Here is a 14,404-nt window from a genome sequence, read left to right as displayed (position 1 = left end):
GGGGGGACTGACATGCAGGGAGAGAGGGGGGATGCTTGGCTGACCTGGGGATACGAGGTGGGGTGTGTTTTAAGGGATTAGAGTGCAGTTATGGTGCCGCTCAGAGACGGGGTTTGGGAGGGAGGCAGGGGAGAGAGGTGGAGCAGGGAGGGGGTGACTGCCACCCTCCACCAGCGCAAAACCGTGACCTTGAATCTGTGTGTGTGAGACACAGAAAGAGTGCGTGTGTATGTGTGTGTGAAAGTGTAACAGTAAGCATGTATTAATTAATGGTCTGGCTTATAGCAATCAAACAAGCACTGCCGCAGGCTTATCTGAAGTGGGGGAGACCACACTGACTTCCTGTATCTCTCGGTGTCTCTGATTCCACAGTCCTGCTGCCTTTTTCTCACTGTCCCTCTCTGTTATTGGGTCTCCTTTCCTTGGGCTCCACCCCCTGTTCTCTTTTTCTGTCTATGGAAACTATTATTTCCTTCAACCTCCACTACATTTCACCCTGAAACATGTAAAACAACCACAGAAAACACCAGGTACATGTGCACCTGTGCATGTATGCACACAAGCATTCACCCACTCCCTCTCTTTCACACACACAAACACACAAATACACAAACATATTTGCATAAACGCATTCACTGTGTCATCTCATCACTCCCTTCCTCTTGTGCTGTGCCCAGCTCTCTCCCAGTCTTTTTCCCAGCTAAGAGACATGTGGTAGTGTTGGCAACGTTTCCATAACAGCACCTAATGTTCAGGGCAGAAATTATGAACGAGCCTTAACATGTTGCTCCACTCCCTGCACTTGCTCTCTGAAAGTTTGTGCTGTACCAATGTGAGTACACCCCATCAGCGGGCTTTGATCCAGGCACAAAAACCCTCCATCACACAACACCTTTCTGTGAGAGAGAGAGAGAGAGATGGAGAGAAAGTGAGAGAGAGAGAGAGAGAGAGAGTGAGAGAGAGAGAGGGAGAGAGTGTGTGGAACACACATACACACATGCACATCCATAACCATATGCGATATGTAACTATTGGCCCACACCATCAATGCACCCATGAGAGAAGAACTACAACTACCAGCATGACAGAAAGGCAACACGCTGCACTGTGATCCAGTGTAAGTTTTTGAGCAAAATACTAAACAAATTACTACTAAATTACTAAATACTAAACAAGTTTAAAGCATATAGCTAGCTATATAAATAAAAATCACATATATGATTTTAACCAACAAGATATTATTAAAATCAGTTGTGCATTTTTTTTTCATACAAGCTGGCTAGCATCAGTAATGTTATATTAGCTTGATAATGTAAGATTATCAGCTGGCTGCTTTCTTGCTCGTGAGCTATCACAATTAGCTGGCAAAAAGGCTGGCTCTGTTGGCTAACTTGTTAATTTCTTAATTTAGCAGGTGATCAGGTAGTAAGCTAACCTTGTTAAGCATTATGAAATTTATCCACACTGAAATCATGTTTCAAAGGTTATTTCACACCTGTGAAAAGACTTTGATCTGACGGTTGATAAAATAGCATAGCTAATATAATATTTGACTGATATTTTTTTGCAACCATCTTGTTATTTATTCTGTACAAACGCTAATGTGTGATTGGAACAATATTTAACAACCTACATTAGCTGATCCAGTAACTTAACAAGCTTTAATTTGAATATTTTGGTGGTGAAACCTATTCCCAGTGCACCCCATCTTCTGGGTGTGAATATTCGTTACTAATCATCAATCAATTTCTGCAGCTTCTGTTTAGGCCTACAGTGATAGTGTAAATGTAAATTGTAGTGTTAACGGTAGTAGGCTAGCGTCAATTTTATAAATAAATAAAAATCCGCATATTAGAGGTTGAACACATGCCGGAACCAATGACGGAAGGGTGCCTGCTTTATACCTTAAATTCATTTGTTATTTAAAATAGAGAACAGATGAAGAATAGAAAAATATGAGAAATATGTCCCTAACGCACGCACAGACGGGGAACACAGACAGCCGTGATCGGTGTTCCCACTACATCACCCGCGTCAGTTTTAGCAGGAATGATGCGAATGGTACCATAATGCTTATGGTCCAAATTTACTGTCATACCTAACAAGACTATTACTGATTTCATATTCGACCGTGGGACGCGGTACGCTGCCCCAGTTCACTGAATGGATGCGATTTCGGTGCTATCGAGGTTTCACCTGTTCACAGACACAGCGCTCGTCCCAGGTAATCACTGCGCCGTATACATAACGAGCGCTCAATGGGAAACGGAAGCAGGTATAGCGGTTCTGATGTCGCCCAGCTAAATGCCGCTTAACCACATTTTTCATGTTGTGTTGATCTTTTTTTTCCACACTGTCTTGGAGTTCTACACAACTCCACTTTTCTGCGATAAAACATTTTGTTAATGATGTCTCAGTGACTTAAAATTCATGCATAATAAGAATAACATGAATGAATATAAATCGCCTTACTTTGTTGGTAAGTATAGTTTGCTCGCGGGTTTCCGTTACAGTTGCGATTAGTTCTCCGCAAGTTCTGGCAGGTCACGAATTGTGTTCAGGAAAAAAAAAGATTTCTTGCTCCTTATTCTTACAAAAAAAGTCGTGCTCTGTAGTTTTCAGTCGTCTCTGAAAACTTGTTCAGATCGTCTAATGTCACGCCAGGGTAACTTGAACTCTCGTTTTAAAAAATCAGTGAATAAAGGTAAAAGGTAAAAAGACATTCGCTGCCTGGCACGTCAAACTCCAAACTCCCTGCTGCCTGCTTACTTTCAAACGGACTCCCCTCTGACAGAGCAGGGGGGCAGCACGCAAGGAATGGGCGTGGCGCTCTGTCCGATCTGAAGAAAATGTACCATACCAAACTTTACAAGCGGCACGCAGCCAGACATGCATTGCAGTGATGTCACTGATCTGAATGCTCGTTTCTTGTGCAATGTTATTCTTCGCAGATGATTGGAGCGTTTAATGTAATGTTCTGAGCATTTCTGTCAGGGAGTGTTTGTAACGAACGGAAAAGAATGGAGGGTGTGACGCGCGGAGTGGTCGCATATGAGCTGTTTGCAGAGTCCAGAGAAAGCAGGAGGGAGAGAGAGGAGCAGGGCAGGGAGGAGGGAGAGAGAGGAGCAGGGCAGGGAGGCATCAAAGAAAAGCCCACTCGGGTGAGAGAGGTGAGAAGGGTGGAGATGGCTTTATTCTGAGGCTGCATGTCAGAACAGTGAAGGGACTTTCAGGGTGAATCATCTGGTCTGGATATGACCCAGAGTGGTTTGTGATCAGGACCATGTTTAAGCTGCGGTCAGCAATGAGCTCGCTCCTTCAGCACTGAGCTCCATCCTTCAGCACTGAGCTCACTCTGTCAGCACTGAGCTCCATCCTTCAGCACTGAGCTCACTCTGTCAGCACTGAGCTCCATCCTTCAGCACTGAGCTCACTCTGTCAGCACTGAGCTCCATCCTTCAGCACTGAGCTCACTCTGTCAGCACTGAGCTCCATCCTTCAGCAATGAGCTCGCTCCTTCAGCACTGAGCTCCATCCTTCAGCACTGAACTCACTCCGTAAGCACTGAGCTCGCTCCTTCGGCACTGAGCACATTCCTTCAGCACTGAGCTGGCTCTGTCAGCATTGAGCTCAGTCCTACCCCAGGGATCCTGCAGCTCTGAATGTGGCACATTCTCCGCCATGCCAGCCATTCCTCATGAGGGAGAGAAACCGGGGGGGTGGAGCGGTCAGGGGAGGGGCGGAGCTGCGGGTAAATCCTGGAGAATAAAAACATCAACACCATCACAGAAAACAAAAACATTACAGAGTCATCATCCTCAAAAAAGATCAATATCGTCATCACCATTATTACTGCCTGTTATTTGTGAATGATCTTTTTCGTCCATTCAGATTATATTGACAACTTTCACATTGATCGCAAATGTACACACACACAGGGCCGAGCACAGAATTCTGCTACAGCTCGTGAAGTTACACTCACAATGTCATTTCCTGTACAGAGCGAAAGAGGCCTTTGCCTCGTTTCCTGTGCTTCAGTATGGAGTTTCACTTCTTCCCCGTCTCCACCCTGCACATACTTCTCTCTATCTCCGGAACTGTATGGACGCAGAACTGAAGGCATTTATTCATTGCAAAAACACGCTGTAGCACTCTGAGCTGCTCCAGGGGGTTTAAAAGCCCATCAGACCGAAAAAGAGCATCTGAAGTTATGCTTTTCCCATAAATTTCACAGGTATGGGATGAGTGAATGCATACACACACACACACACACACACACACAAGCACGCATGCACGCACACACAAATGCACACCCCCGCACGCCACACGCACACACACACAGTTTGAATGTGTGTATGGAAGCATTTTTATATGTTTATTTCCATGGTTGTGTCGCAGTGTATACAGCATGCTCCACACATGCAGCAGTGTGTACCGGGCCTGCTGTGGGAAGGGTTTTAATGGCTGGTGTATCTATACAAGGAGTCAAGGGTAAAGAAACCACAAAACCTGCCTCTGATTAAGACAAAGTAGAGAATGTGAGCCAATCATCTTCTAGGGCTGAGCATCTGGACCAATGAGAGGTGAATGAGTGTGTAGAAAGAAAACATCTGGACACAATTTGTCTTTTCTTTTTTACAAAATGTGCTTTTGTTTTTTTTGTGGTTTTTCTATAACGAGAAATACAGAGAATTAAGGATTTTTATGGCATTGTCTGCTTACACAATGCTAACATGTCCCTCTGTAGATGCTGTAGATACTCTGCTTCATCCAGGTTTATCTGCCTGCATCACAGGCAGCTGTTTATGGTTATCTGTCCATCTGTCTATCCTTCTATCTCTCTACTTGTCTCTCTCTACCTGTCCATATGTCTATCTGTATATCTTTCTCTACCTGTCTATCTGTCTCTCTACCTGTCCATATGTATACCTGTCTATCTGTATATTTCTCTACCTGTCTATCTGTATATCTTTCTATTGTTGTAGCTGTCTGAGCAAACAGGAAATGGATGTGATAAAATGATTGCCCCCCCCCCCTCTCTGCAGCACAGGCTTGTACAGTAATCAGCTCTGAAAGAGCAGAAGTGTGACAGTGAGAGAGAGACAGAGGGAGAGAGAGAGAGAGAGAGGGAGAGAGGTAGAGAGAGAGAGGGAGAGAGAGGGAGGGAGAGAGAGAGAGGGAGAAAGGGGGAGAGAGAGGGAGAGAGGGGAGAGAGAGAGAGAAAGAGAGGGAGAGAGGGAGAGAGAGAGACAGAGAGAGAGAGAGGGAGGGGGGGGGAGGGAGAGAGAGAGGGAGAAAGGGGGAGAGAGAGGGAGAGAGGGGAGAGAGAGAGAGAAAGAGAGAGAGAGAGAGAGGGAGAGAGAGGGAGAGAGGGGGAGAGGGCAGGACTGCAGCAGGTCAGGGGGGACAGGGATGGGCGTGTGAACCACGATGACAAAAGCGAAAGCTTGTGCACAAACACAGAGCCTGCTCCATCACTCACCGTCGCCTGTGCAGAACGCGGGCGCCGAGCCAAAATGCGATTTTATCACCGCGCGTTTGCGACGAAGTGCTGGACACAACACGATTCTCCCGGCAGCATTTACCTCGAAATTATACCCACAGTGCCAGGATGCCCTGGGAGGAACTGGGTGAAGCAGTGAGACAGCTGTCAGCGTTATTGGCCCAGCAGTTGATGGAAATAAACGATAGCTCACTGTGACAAGCGGCTGCGTTGAGCAAGAGTCAGAGGTGGGGCGGTGAGGGGGAGGTGGGGGAGTGTGTGAGGAAGGGCCAGGAGGGTATTTGTGGAATCTGTGATGTTTACTTACAGTTATAAAATAACTCTCTTATCCATATTCTGCCTTTACAGAGGCAGCCTGGCCTGGGTTCGAGGGGTAAAGTGTGACAGGAGAGGCGGCGGTGGAGGAGTGGCGTTAGACCTGGTATTTCCGGCATCCGTGAGGGTGCGGGTGGCTCAAACACTTATAGTATAACTGATAACACTCAGCGGTTATGTGTGAAATGAGAAGAGGTAGATGGGGAGAGTGAGAGAGAGAGAGAGAGAGAGAGAAAGAGAGAGAGAAAGTAATGAAATTGCAAGTGTGTAAGAAGGCAATGACAGGGATGTCTGAGAAACAGATGAACCACATGACAGCTAGAACTGATGAATTCTGACTTGCTTACATTCCTGCATTCATGCTGTGGCTTTGTGCCTGAGCTGGATGAGGCCGAACCCTCTGCCACCAGCACCCAGCCGCAGGAAACACATGAGCCACGCAAGCTGTGCTTGGGGAGGAGGACAGCAGCGAAACACACAGGTAACGCAGTGCGCAGGGGAAGAGGAAGCGATGCAGAGCCCTCAGGGTCGAAAGGAAGCGGAGGCGTCCTGGGCACTGTGAATCAGGGGGCGTGTCAGAGGACAGGAAGGAAGTGCAGGCTGTGGGCGGGTGCCCTGTTTTTTGCCGGATCAGAAGACATTTTCCACAGGGGTTCCTGTGTGGCTCTACTGAGGGCAGTACTTGCTTGGGGACCAGGCTGAGCCCTGAGACCCGGGCTGTGTCCTGGAGGCCACAGCTGAAGGCCCTGATTGGACACGTCCCACTCAATCACGGAGGAGGAGAGTGTGCCCAAGCCTGCACTGAGCGTGCTCCCTGTGGCACTGGAGGGCTGTAGGGCAGGCGTAATGCACAGTGATGCCACAAGGGGGAGCAGTTTCAGAGAAAGAGCGCCAGAGAAAGTGACATGAAAAAATGTGTGTGTGTGTGTCTGTGTCTGTGTGTGTGTGTGTGTGTGTGTGTGTGTGTGTGTGTGTGCAGAGGTGTGTTTTTGAGTGTGTTCTAGTGTGCATGGGTGTGTGACTCCGTTCATAAAGCCACATGCTCTCTGACAATTATGTAAATGTCTGATTAATGCAAAAATGTTGATTTCCCTGAACATAAATAGAGCATTAGACCTTGAATCCTGCTGGCTATGGGTAGTATTACAGCCACAATCCTAAAAGTGCAAATATTTTTTGACGGCGCTCAGACATCCCTCTTTTCAACAATTACACAGAATGCAAACAGTCATGTATGAAAAAAAAACAAAAATATTTGCAGATTTTCCTCGGTATTTTCACACATCAAAGAATAATTCATGAATAAAAAATTGAGTCAACAAGGGAGGTCAAAGGGGAAAGTACAAAAAACAAGACAACCCATGTCTGGTCTCGCTCAGGAAAGTTTGAAATGTTAGCCAATAGATTATGAGAGTCTAATGACAGTGCGTTGAATTCCATGGTATCCAGCACTGGATCTGGTTTAATAGAGCAGATGGATAAAGTAAATGTAAATGGATAAACAGAATCTCTTCCCTCACGTCAACAGTCACTCGCTGCACAGGCTCTGTTCTGATCTTTTGTTGAAGAAGTCTGCCCCCTGCTGACCACTGTGAGTACTGTAGGGTAGGATTTTGGTTACTGTTTCTTTTTAATAAGCTCACAGTGTCTCAGTCAGTGCCAATGATCTTAGTCACCAGCTCATCATCATCATCATCATCATCATCATCATCATCATAATCATCATCATATTTTTTAGTGAAATTGCTGTCAAATATATCCATGCTCATTATTTCCTATAAGGCCAGGTTTTCAGCCATTTCTACATGAAACATCACATTGGTCTGATTATAATGTTATTACTGTTATTGCTGTTACCGCACACATGCCCTCTTCGGCCCTTGCCGAGTTTCAGGCCGGTTTCTTTTAATGACGGCGTGTCCCTCTTACGGAGTGCATTTATTCTGGTGCAGTATTCTGCAGTATTCAGCTGGTCAGTGCTGTGTTCTGAGACAATACAGCACACTTACAGACTTACAGCTGAGAAACATCCACATCATCCCGTTGGGTATCAGGGTTTCTTTTTCTTGCAGGTGATGAGGAGTCTGGGTTTGCTTCACTGCAGCGGTATTAAACAGGTTCTGCTTATTGCAGGTGATGAAGAGTCTGGGTTTGCCTCACTGCAGCGGTATTAAACAGGTTCTGCTTATTGCAGGTGATGAGGAGTCTGGGTTTGCCTCACTGCAGCGGCATTAAACAGGTTCTGCTTATTGCAGGTGATGAGGAGTCTGGGTTTGCTCCACTGCAGCGGTATTAAACAGGTTCTGCTTATTGCAGGTGATGAAGAGTCTGGGTTTGCTTCACTGCAGCGGCGGTATTAAACAGGTTCTGCTTATTGCAGGTGATGAGGAGTCTGGGTTTGCTCCACTGCAGCGGTATTAAACAGGTTCTGCTTATTGCAGGTGATGAAGAGTCTGGGTTTGCCTCACTGCAGCGGTATTAAACAGGTTCTGCTTATTGCAGGTGATGAGGAGTCTGGGTTTGCCTCACTGCAGCGGTATTAAACAGGTTCTGCTTATTGCAGGTGATGAAGAGTCTGGGTTTGCTTCACTGCAGCGGCGGTATTAAACAGGTTCTGCTTATTGCAGGTGATGAGGAGTCTGGGTTTGCTCCACTGCAGCGGCATTAAACAGGTTCTGCTTATTGCAGGTGATGAGGAGTCTGGGTTTGCCTCACTGCAGCGGTATTAAACAGGTTCTGCTTATTGCAGGTGATGAGGAGTCTGGGTTTGCCTCACTGCAGTGGCATTAAACAGGTTCTGCTTGACGAGCATACAGCTGTGAGAAACCCTCTGTTTATTCTACGGATACTAAACAGATAAAGAAGAGGTTATTTTCACACACACTGAAATGGTTTGGATGCACATGAAAGGCGTTTATAGCTTATCTCCTTGAACTCCATGAGCTTCTCCCAGTGTGTATTTGTGTGTTAAAAGGACGGATCTGCTGATGCTGTCTCCTCCCAGTGCCCCTGCCGTGACCTCAGCACAGACCCGCAGAGATGCATAAAGCAGCAGGCCTCAGGAGGGCGCTCACGAGCTCTCCTCAGCCATCAGGCCTTGACTGGCGGATGCTGCTGCGGTGAACCCCTCCCCCGCGCCGCGCCCTCTGGTAACCTCTCGGGCAGACGGCGGTAAGGGTCCAATCACGAGTCGAGCTGCTGTAGCTTTTGCTTTAGCTTTCACTTCTGCTCTGCACAGCCTCAGGCTCCAGGCCAAAGCGCACGGTCACAAGGTCCGGACCGCTGAACCGCGCTCACCAAGACCGTGACGCGAACGCGTCAGACTGAAGGCTGGCAGACAGCTTCCTCATTCCCCTGATCTTTACAGTCCTCGCTCCCACTACGCAGTTCTGTGTCCCAGCCGCACGGATAAAAACGCAGCGGAGAGCGCGTCTGAGATTTAGCGCTCTGATGGAAGATCACTGCGGCGATTGCAGCGGGGAGGGGAGGCGTCTCTGGGAGGTGCACTCAGGGAGCCTCAGCGCGGAGAACCACCAGCTGCGTCCCCTGCACCGGCGTTCTGCAGAGGGTGAAAGGGTGACACAGTTTCCCACAACGCCCCACCTGTGGGAGAGACTGAGAGAGGTTTCAGATCAGCAGTGTCTGGTACATCACGTGTGGAACTTTAAGGCCAGAAGCAAGGAATGCCTTTGTGCTCGTCAGCGTTCAGATGTAGAGATTGCCCAGAAGTGCTGCGAGAACTTCCCCTCTGAAATTCCTGAGGCGTTCCCCACGTGTGATGCAGTGTTCATGTGCCTTGCTGCCCCTCTCAGATCGAGAGGTTCCTGCCTGTGAAATACACACCTGACTCTGTTTCAGGCAGATGCTGGGTGTGGGTGAGAATTTCAAAGGCAAATACACTGTACTCCTTTTCTAATAAATACTGATATATAAATCAACTGCATGTAGTTGTCAAAAACATTGGGATGGAATCTTTCCTCTACTAATGCTGTTTAAATATTACTAATCAAGCAATCTTCTCACATTAACCATTTTGGGCTTGTTCATAACAGGTAACATGATACGCAATCAAGCACAATAATGCATGTTATCAAACTGAAGTCAAAATTAGTGTTGACCTCCAGTCAGCAGGTTGTCAGTAAACCGTCTTCTGATTGGGGAATTCCTGTCCGGTCTTTAGAATGTTGCACAGCCAGACCACACCTTTGTTCCTGCAGGCAAAATGCCGTCAGTATAAACTTTAGCTTTCACTTCTGCCAGACACAGACACACGCAGGGACAGACAGGCTGGCACTCCGGGCTGCAGTCTGGGACAGCCATGGCTCAGGCGTTGGCGATCCTGCGGCCGAAAACGCAGCTGGAGTGGGAGCTGACCTGCCCAGTGTGCCGGGACATCTTCAGCGACCCCCACCTGCTGCCCTGCGGACACGCCTTCTGCCACGACTGTCTCCTGGGCATGCTCAGACACCCCACTGAGATGGGCTTCCGCTGCCCACACTGCAGGGCCTGCTTCGGGCCTCTGATTCGGGTCCAGAAGAACGTCACCCTGGCCAACATCGCTGAGGACTTTAAGAGGACCCAGCGAGCCAAGATGGAGGCCGTCCAGTGCGACTTCTGCCCCCCGGGCGAGCAGGCGGCCACGGCGAAGACCTGCCTGAAGTGTGAGGTGTCCATGTGTGCGGAGCACGTCAAGCCCCACCTGGAGCTTCCCGCCTTCAGGGAGCACCCCCTCACGGAGCCGCTGGGGGACGTGAAGGAGAGGAAGTGTCCCGAGCACGACAGGATGTACCGGTACTACTGCCCCGAAGCGAAGGCGTACATGTGCAGCGCCTGTACGCAGGAGAGGAAGCACATGGAGTGCCTGGAGGAAGCCAGCAACACCCTGGCAAAAGAAATAACAGTGAGTCTGATACAACCACTCAGGAACAATAAACTCTGCTTCAAGTTTTGCATCCCAGAACTTTGTTTCATGTTCTTTCATTTTTTTGTTTCAATGTCCTATGCTAGATGACCCTTCTCAAGAAAAACTAAATTGCAAAACTTAACTATAATAAAATAAAATAAAATAACTGAGTCGTATATATTTTAAAAATAACTTTTTTCCTGATTCAGTGTTCTGTGTTATGTAGACAACCGTAAATGTGAAGATACTTTGATTTAAGGGTTAGAAAATCTGAACTTATGTTCTTATTAAAAATGCAATATTCACCGCTCAATGCATCCCACAGAGATGTCTTTATTATGAATAAATATTCCAGAAATGCAAGTGCACACTCAGTGATATTCCCCATGTTCAAAGCCGTACCTCATTTTGGTCACAGATCAGACTTGTTTTTCCAGTTTGAAACAACACTTTGCTTCTGTGTGTGTGGGGGGTATTTAGTGTGTAAATAGTGTGTATTTAACTGATGTTTATTGGGGCTTGTGTGTTTTAAAGGGAGTGTATTCGCATGTGTTTATCAGGGTGTGTGTGTTGCAGTAGTGTGTATTTACTGATGTTTATTGGTGTGTGTGTTTCAGGAGAACATGAAGCGGCACTTTAGGACTCTGACAGAGAAACTGGAGATCTGTGAAGGCACCGGGAGAAGGCTGAAGCAGGACCTCCAATCACTTGTGAGTACCTCCGTAACTCCACCCCCTCTACGGATTCCCTCCACTCATTTAACCCCGCCCTGCCCCAAGCCTTTCCCACTTTAGCTCCGCCCATGCACCATGTCTCTTGAACCTCCTTCACCCTGCCCCTCCTCCCAACGGAGGACTGATTTACCACTTCACCTAAAGCCAGTGGAATCATGGTTACACCTCGAACCTCTTCCATTCTGTCCAGGATATGTGCTGCACTGATCCTGAAGATTACATCATGCCAGATGTGAAACACCCACAGCAACACACCCTTCTCCTGTTACAACTTACAGAAAATATCCACAGTAATATGAATGACTGCATCCGTGACAGATGTATTTTGAATTAAAATATGAAGTAAATTGAGTAAATGATGATGGGACACACACCTAAGCAGAGATTTAAAGCTGTGGGACTCCTGGAGTTAAACAATGTGAAGAAAAATAATAATAAATAAAAATAAATACTTCTTCTCTTGCTGTCAGTTTGGCTCGGGTCTCATGCACCATAACAGTTCCACGGGAAACGGGTTATGGTCTGATAACTCATGTGCTCTCATCTCTCTCTTCCAGAAATCAGAAATCAGAAAGCAGACATCACCTCAGCAAGGCCTCACCCTGAGCATAACCACACTGCTATTACCACTGCTGTTGGGCGTCTTTCTCTTCTATGGTGAGTTGGGCCACACCTTGCTGTTATCGCTCTCCTCTACGGTGAGTTTAACCACACCTCGAGGTCCTCGATTTGCTCTGGGGTCAGTTTAACCACACCTCAAGGTCATCGTTGTCCTTCGCATTTAGTTTAACCACGGCTCGAGGTCATCGCTGTCGTCTGCGTTTAGTTTAACCACGGCTCGAGGTCATCGCTGTCGTCTGCGTTTAGTTTAACCGCAGTTCAGGGTCATCGCTGTCCTCTGCGTTTAGTTTAACCGCGGTTCGGGGTCATCGCTGTCCTCTGCGTTGAGTGTGTTAATGCTGATGTCTTTGGCTCTGCGGGTCACATGCTGTGTTTGCTCTCCCAGTTTACAGCAGTTTCTCCAACACCCTGCAGAGACAGCACATCCTGGTCTCCAATATCTACTCCACCATATCAGGTAGCCAGCACTCTTTCTGACTGTGTGTGTTTCAGGTAAAGACGTGCTGACTGTGTGTGTGTGTGTGTGTTACAGGTAGAGACGTGCTGACTGTGTGTGTTTCAGGTAGAGACGTGCTGACTGTGAGTGTGTGTGTGTTACAGGTAAAGACGTGCTGACTGTGTGTTTCAGGTAGAGACGTGCTGACTGTGAGTGTGTGTGTGTTACAGGTAAAGACGTGCTGACTGTGTGTTTCAGGTAGAGACGTGCTGACACTGGACATAGACTCCGCCAGCCCTCTCCTCAGGGTGTCAGGTGACCTGCTGACGGCGGAGCGTGTGCAGAAGAGGCTGTCAGTGCCCGCCCACCCCGCTCGCTTTGACGGCACGCCGCAGGTGCTGACCTCCCAGTGCTTCACCTCGGGGAGGCACCGCTGGGAGCTGGAGGCGGTGGGATACTGGGACATCGCCGTGTCGTACCCCGGCGTTGGCCGCAAGGGGAAGGAGGGCACCGCCTTCGGCTTCAACAAGGAGTCCTGGAGCCTGACGCACAACGACCGCGACGAGCTGCTCGCCTTCCACAACAAGGTGAAGAGGGAGATCTCCCGTCCGCTGTCTCACAACAGGGTGACCGTGACCGTGGACATCCCAGGTGGCAACGTCACCTTCTGGGAGGCGGGGTCCGCGCTGGTGCACCTGTACACCTTCAGCACCACCTTCACCCAGCCCGTGTGCCTGGGGTTGGGCCTGTACCGCTCCGACCCCCCCAGCAGGGTCACCATCCTCAGGTCCTGAGCGCAGGGGCTGGACCACAGCAATGACCATGACCACAGCACCGTCTTTACCATGACCGTGACTGCAGCCTCAACTGTGACCGCAGCAACAACCATGACCACAGCGCTGTCTTTACCATGACCGTGACCACAGCCTTGACTCTGACCACAGCAACGACTGTGAAAATAACCATGACCACAGCGCTGTCTTCACCATGTCTGCCCATGTCTGCAACCACAACCATGACTGTGACCACAACTGCAGCCACAGCACTGTCAGAGACACGGCTGCTGCTTCCCAAGATGACCACCACATGGCCTCATAACTTCTTGTGTTCAATGTCTCATTTAGTGAATGTCTTCCACCTGTGGTAATTAGTCATTGGTCACACCTGTGTTTTCTGTTGTTTAAGCCCTGCCCTTTGACACATATTTGCTCAGTCGTGAGTTGCCATGTTCAGTGTGTGTGAACTCTTGTACTAAACCTGTTTTGTTTCTCTCGAGTCTTCAGTAGAGCAAACTTTGTTTTCTTTGCACGAAGCCTGATGTTTTTCAGCAAGTTTCTATCGTCTATCAGCTCATCACTGCCCGTCCAACAGGTGCAGATGAACTGGCCGAGTGCCTGGGAATTTCATCCTGCTTTTGAGGTTCTGTACTGTAGACAAGTCTCTCTGATCATCAGACTGCTATAACTGTATCACTGATCATGCACATTACTATTACCCTAACCCTAACCCTCTTACCCTAACCCTAACCCTCCACACAGTGAACGTGACTCCCCAACCCTAACCCTAACCCGCATACACACTCACACTCACACACACTCACACTCACACACACACACAATCACACACACACACTCACACACACACAGACACACACACACACACCTGCTCAACTCAAACATAAAATATAGACACACAGTCTATGGGGTAGAAACACAGCGATTACAGTTTAGAGCTAAAGAGCTGTATTTAGTGATAGATAGTAACATTAAAGTACAAATGCATGCCTAAACTGATATTCCTAAACAATCAGTCTTCTACTACAGCAAAGGAGAGTTTAAGTGTTTACATGGAGAATATTGCACTTTAAAAACTTATATCATCAACCTTCTGCT

General features: G+C 48.0%; 2 protein-coding genes across 2 annotated transcripts in view; one reads left to right on the top strand and one right to left on the bottom strand.

Annotated features, from left to right (window-relative positions):
* Window positions 1–2,753, bottom strand: part of LOC118771025 (protein-glutamine gamma-glutamyltransferase K-like) — a 16,399-nt gene extending 13,646 nt beyond the window's left edge. Inside the window, exon 1 of the mRNA XM_036518860.1 lies at window positions 2,473–2,753. The gene's annotated coding sequence lies outside the window, so the exon portion shown is untranslated. The remainder of the gene's footprint in view (window positions 1–2,472) is intronic.
* A 7,351-nt stretch (window positions 2,754–10,104) lies between these two features.
* On the top strand, window positions 10,105–13,492 carry LOC118771058 (nuclear factor 7, ovary-like). The gene is made up of 5 exons (XM_036518925.1): window positions 10,105–10,718; window positions 11,339–11,431; window positions 12,013–12,112; window positions 12,462–12,533; window positions 12,771–13,492. The coding sequence occupies exons 1-5, from the start codon at window positions 10,137–10,139 to the stop codon at window positions 13,304–13,306; spliced, it is 1,383 nt and encodes a 460-aa protein (XP_036374818.1). The 5' UTR covers window positions 10,105–10,136; the 3' UTR covers window positions 13,307–13,492.
* Window positions 13,493–14,404: the final 912 nt, after the last annotated feature.

Source organism: Megalops cyprinoides, chromosome 24 (genome assembly GCF_013368585.1).
Source record: "Megalops cyprinoides isolate fMegCyp1 chromosome 24, fMegCyp1.pri, whole genome shotgun sequence".
NCBI classification, from domain to species: domain Eukaryota; kingdom Metazoa; phylum Chordata; class Actinopteri; order Elopiformes; family Megalopidae; genus Megalops; species Megalops cyprinoides.
This window is presented reverse-complemented; position numbering and strand designations above follow the sequence as displayed.

Coding starts and splice junctions, on each gene's coding strand:
- LOC118771058 (XM_036518925.1), top strand. CDS start 10,137: ATGGCTCAGGCGTTGGCGATCCTGCGGCCGAAAACGCAGCTGGAGTGG. Junction 10,719..11,338: donor CCCTGGCAAAAGAAATAACA/GTGAGTCTGATA, acceptor TGTGTGTTTCAG/GAGAACATGAAGCGGCACTT. Junction 12,113..12,461: donor GGGCGTCTTTCTCTTCTATG/GTGAGTTGGGCC, acceptor TTGCTCTCCCAG/TTTACAGCAGTTTCTCCAAC.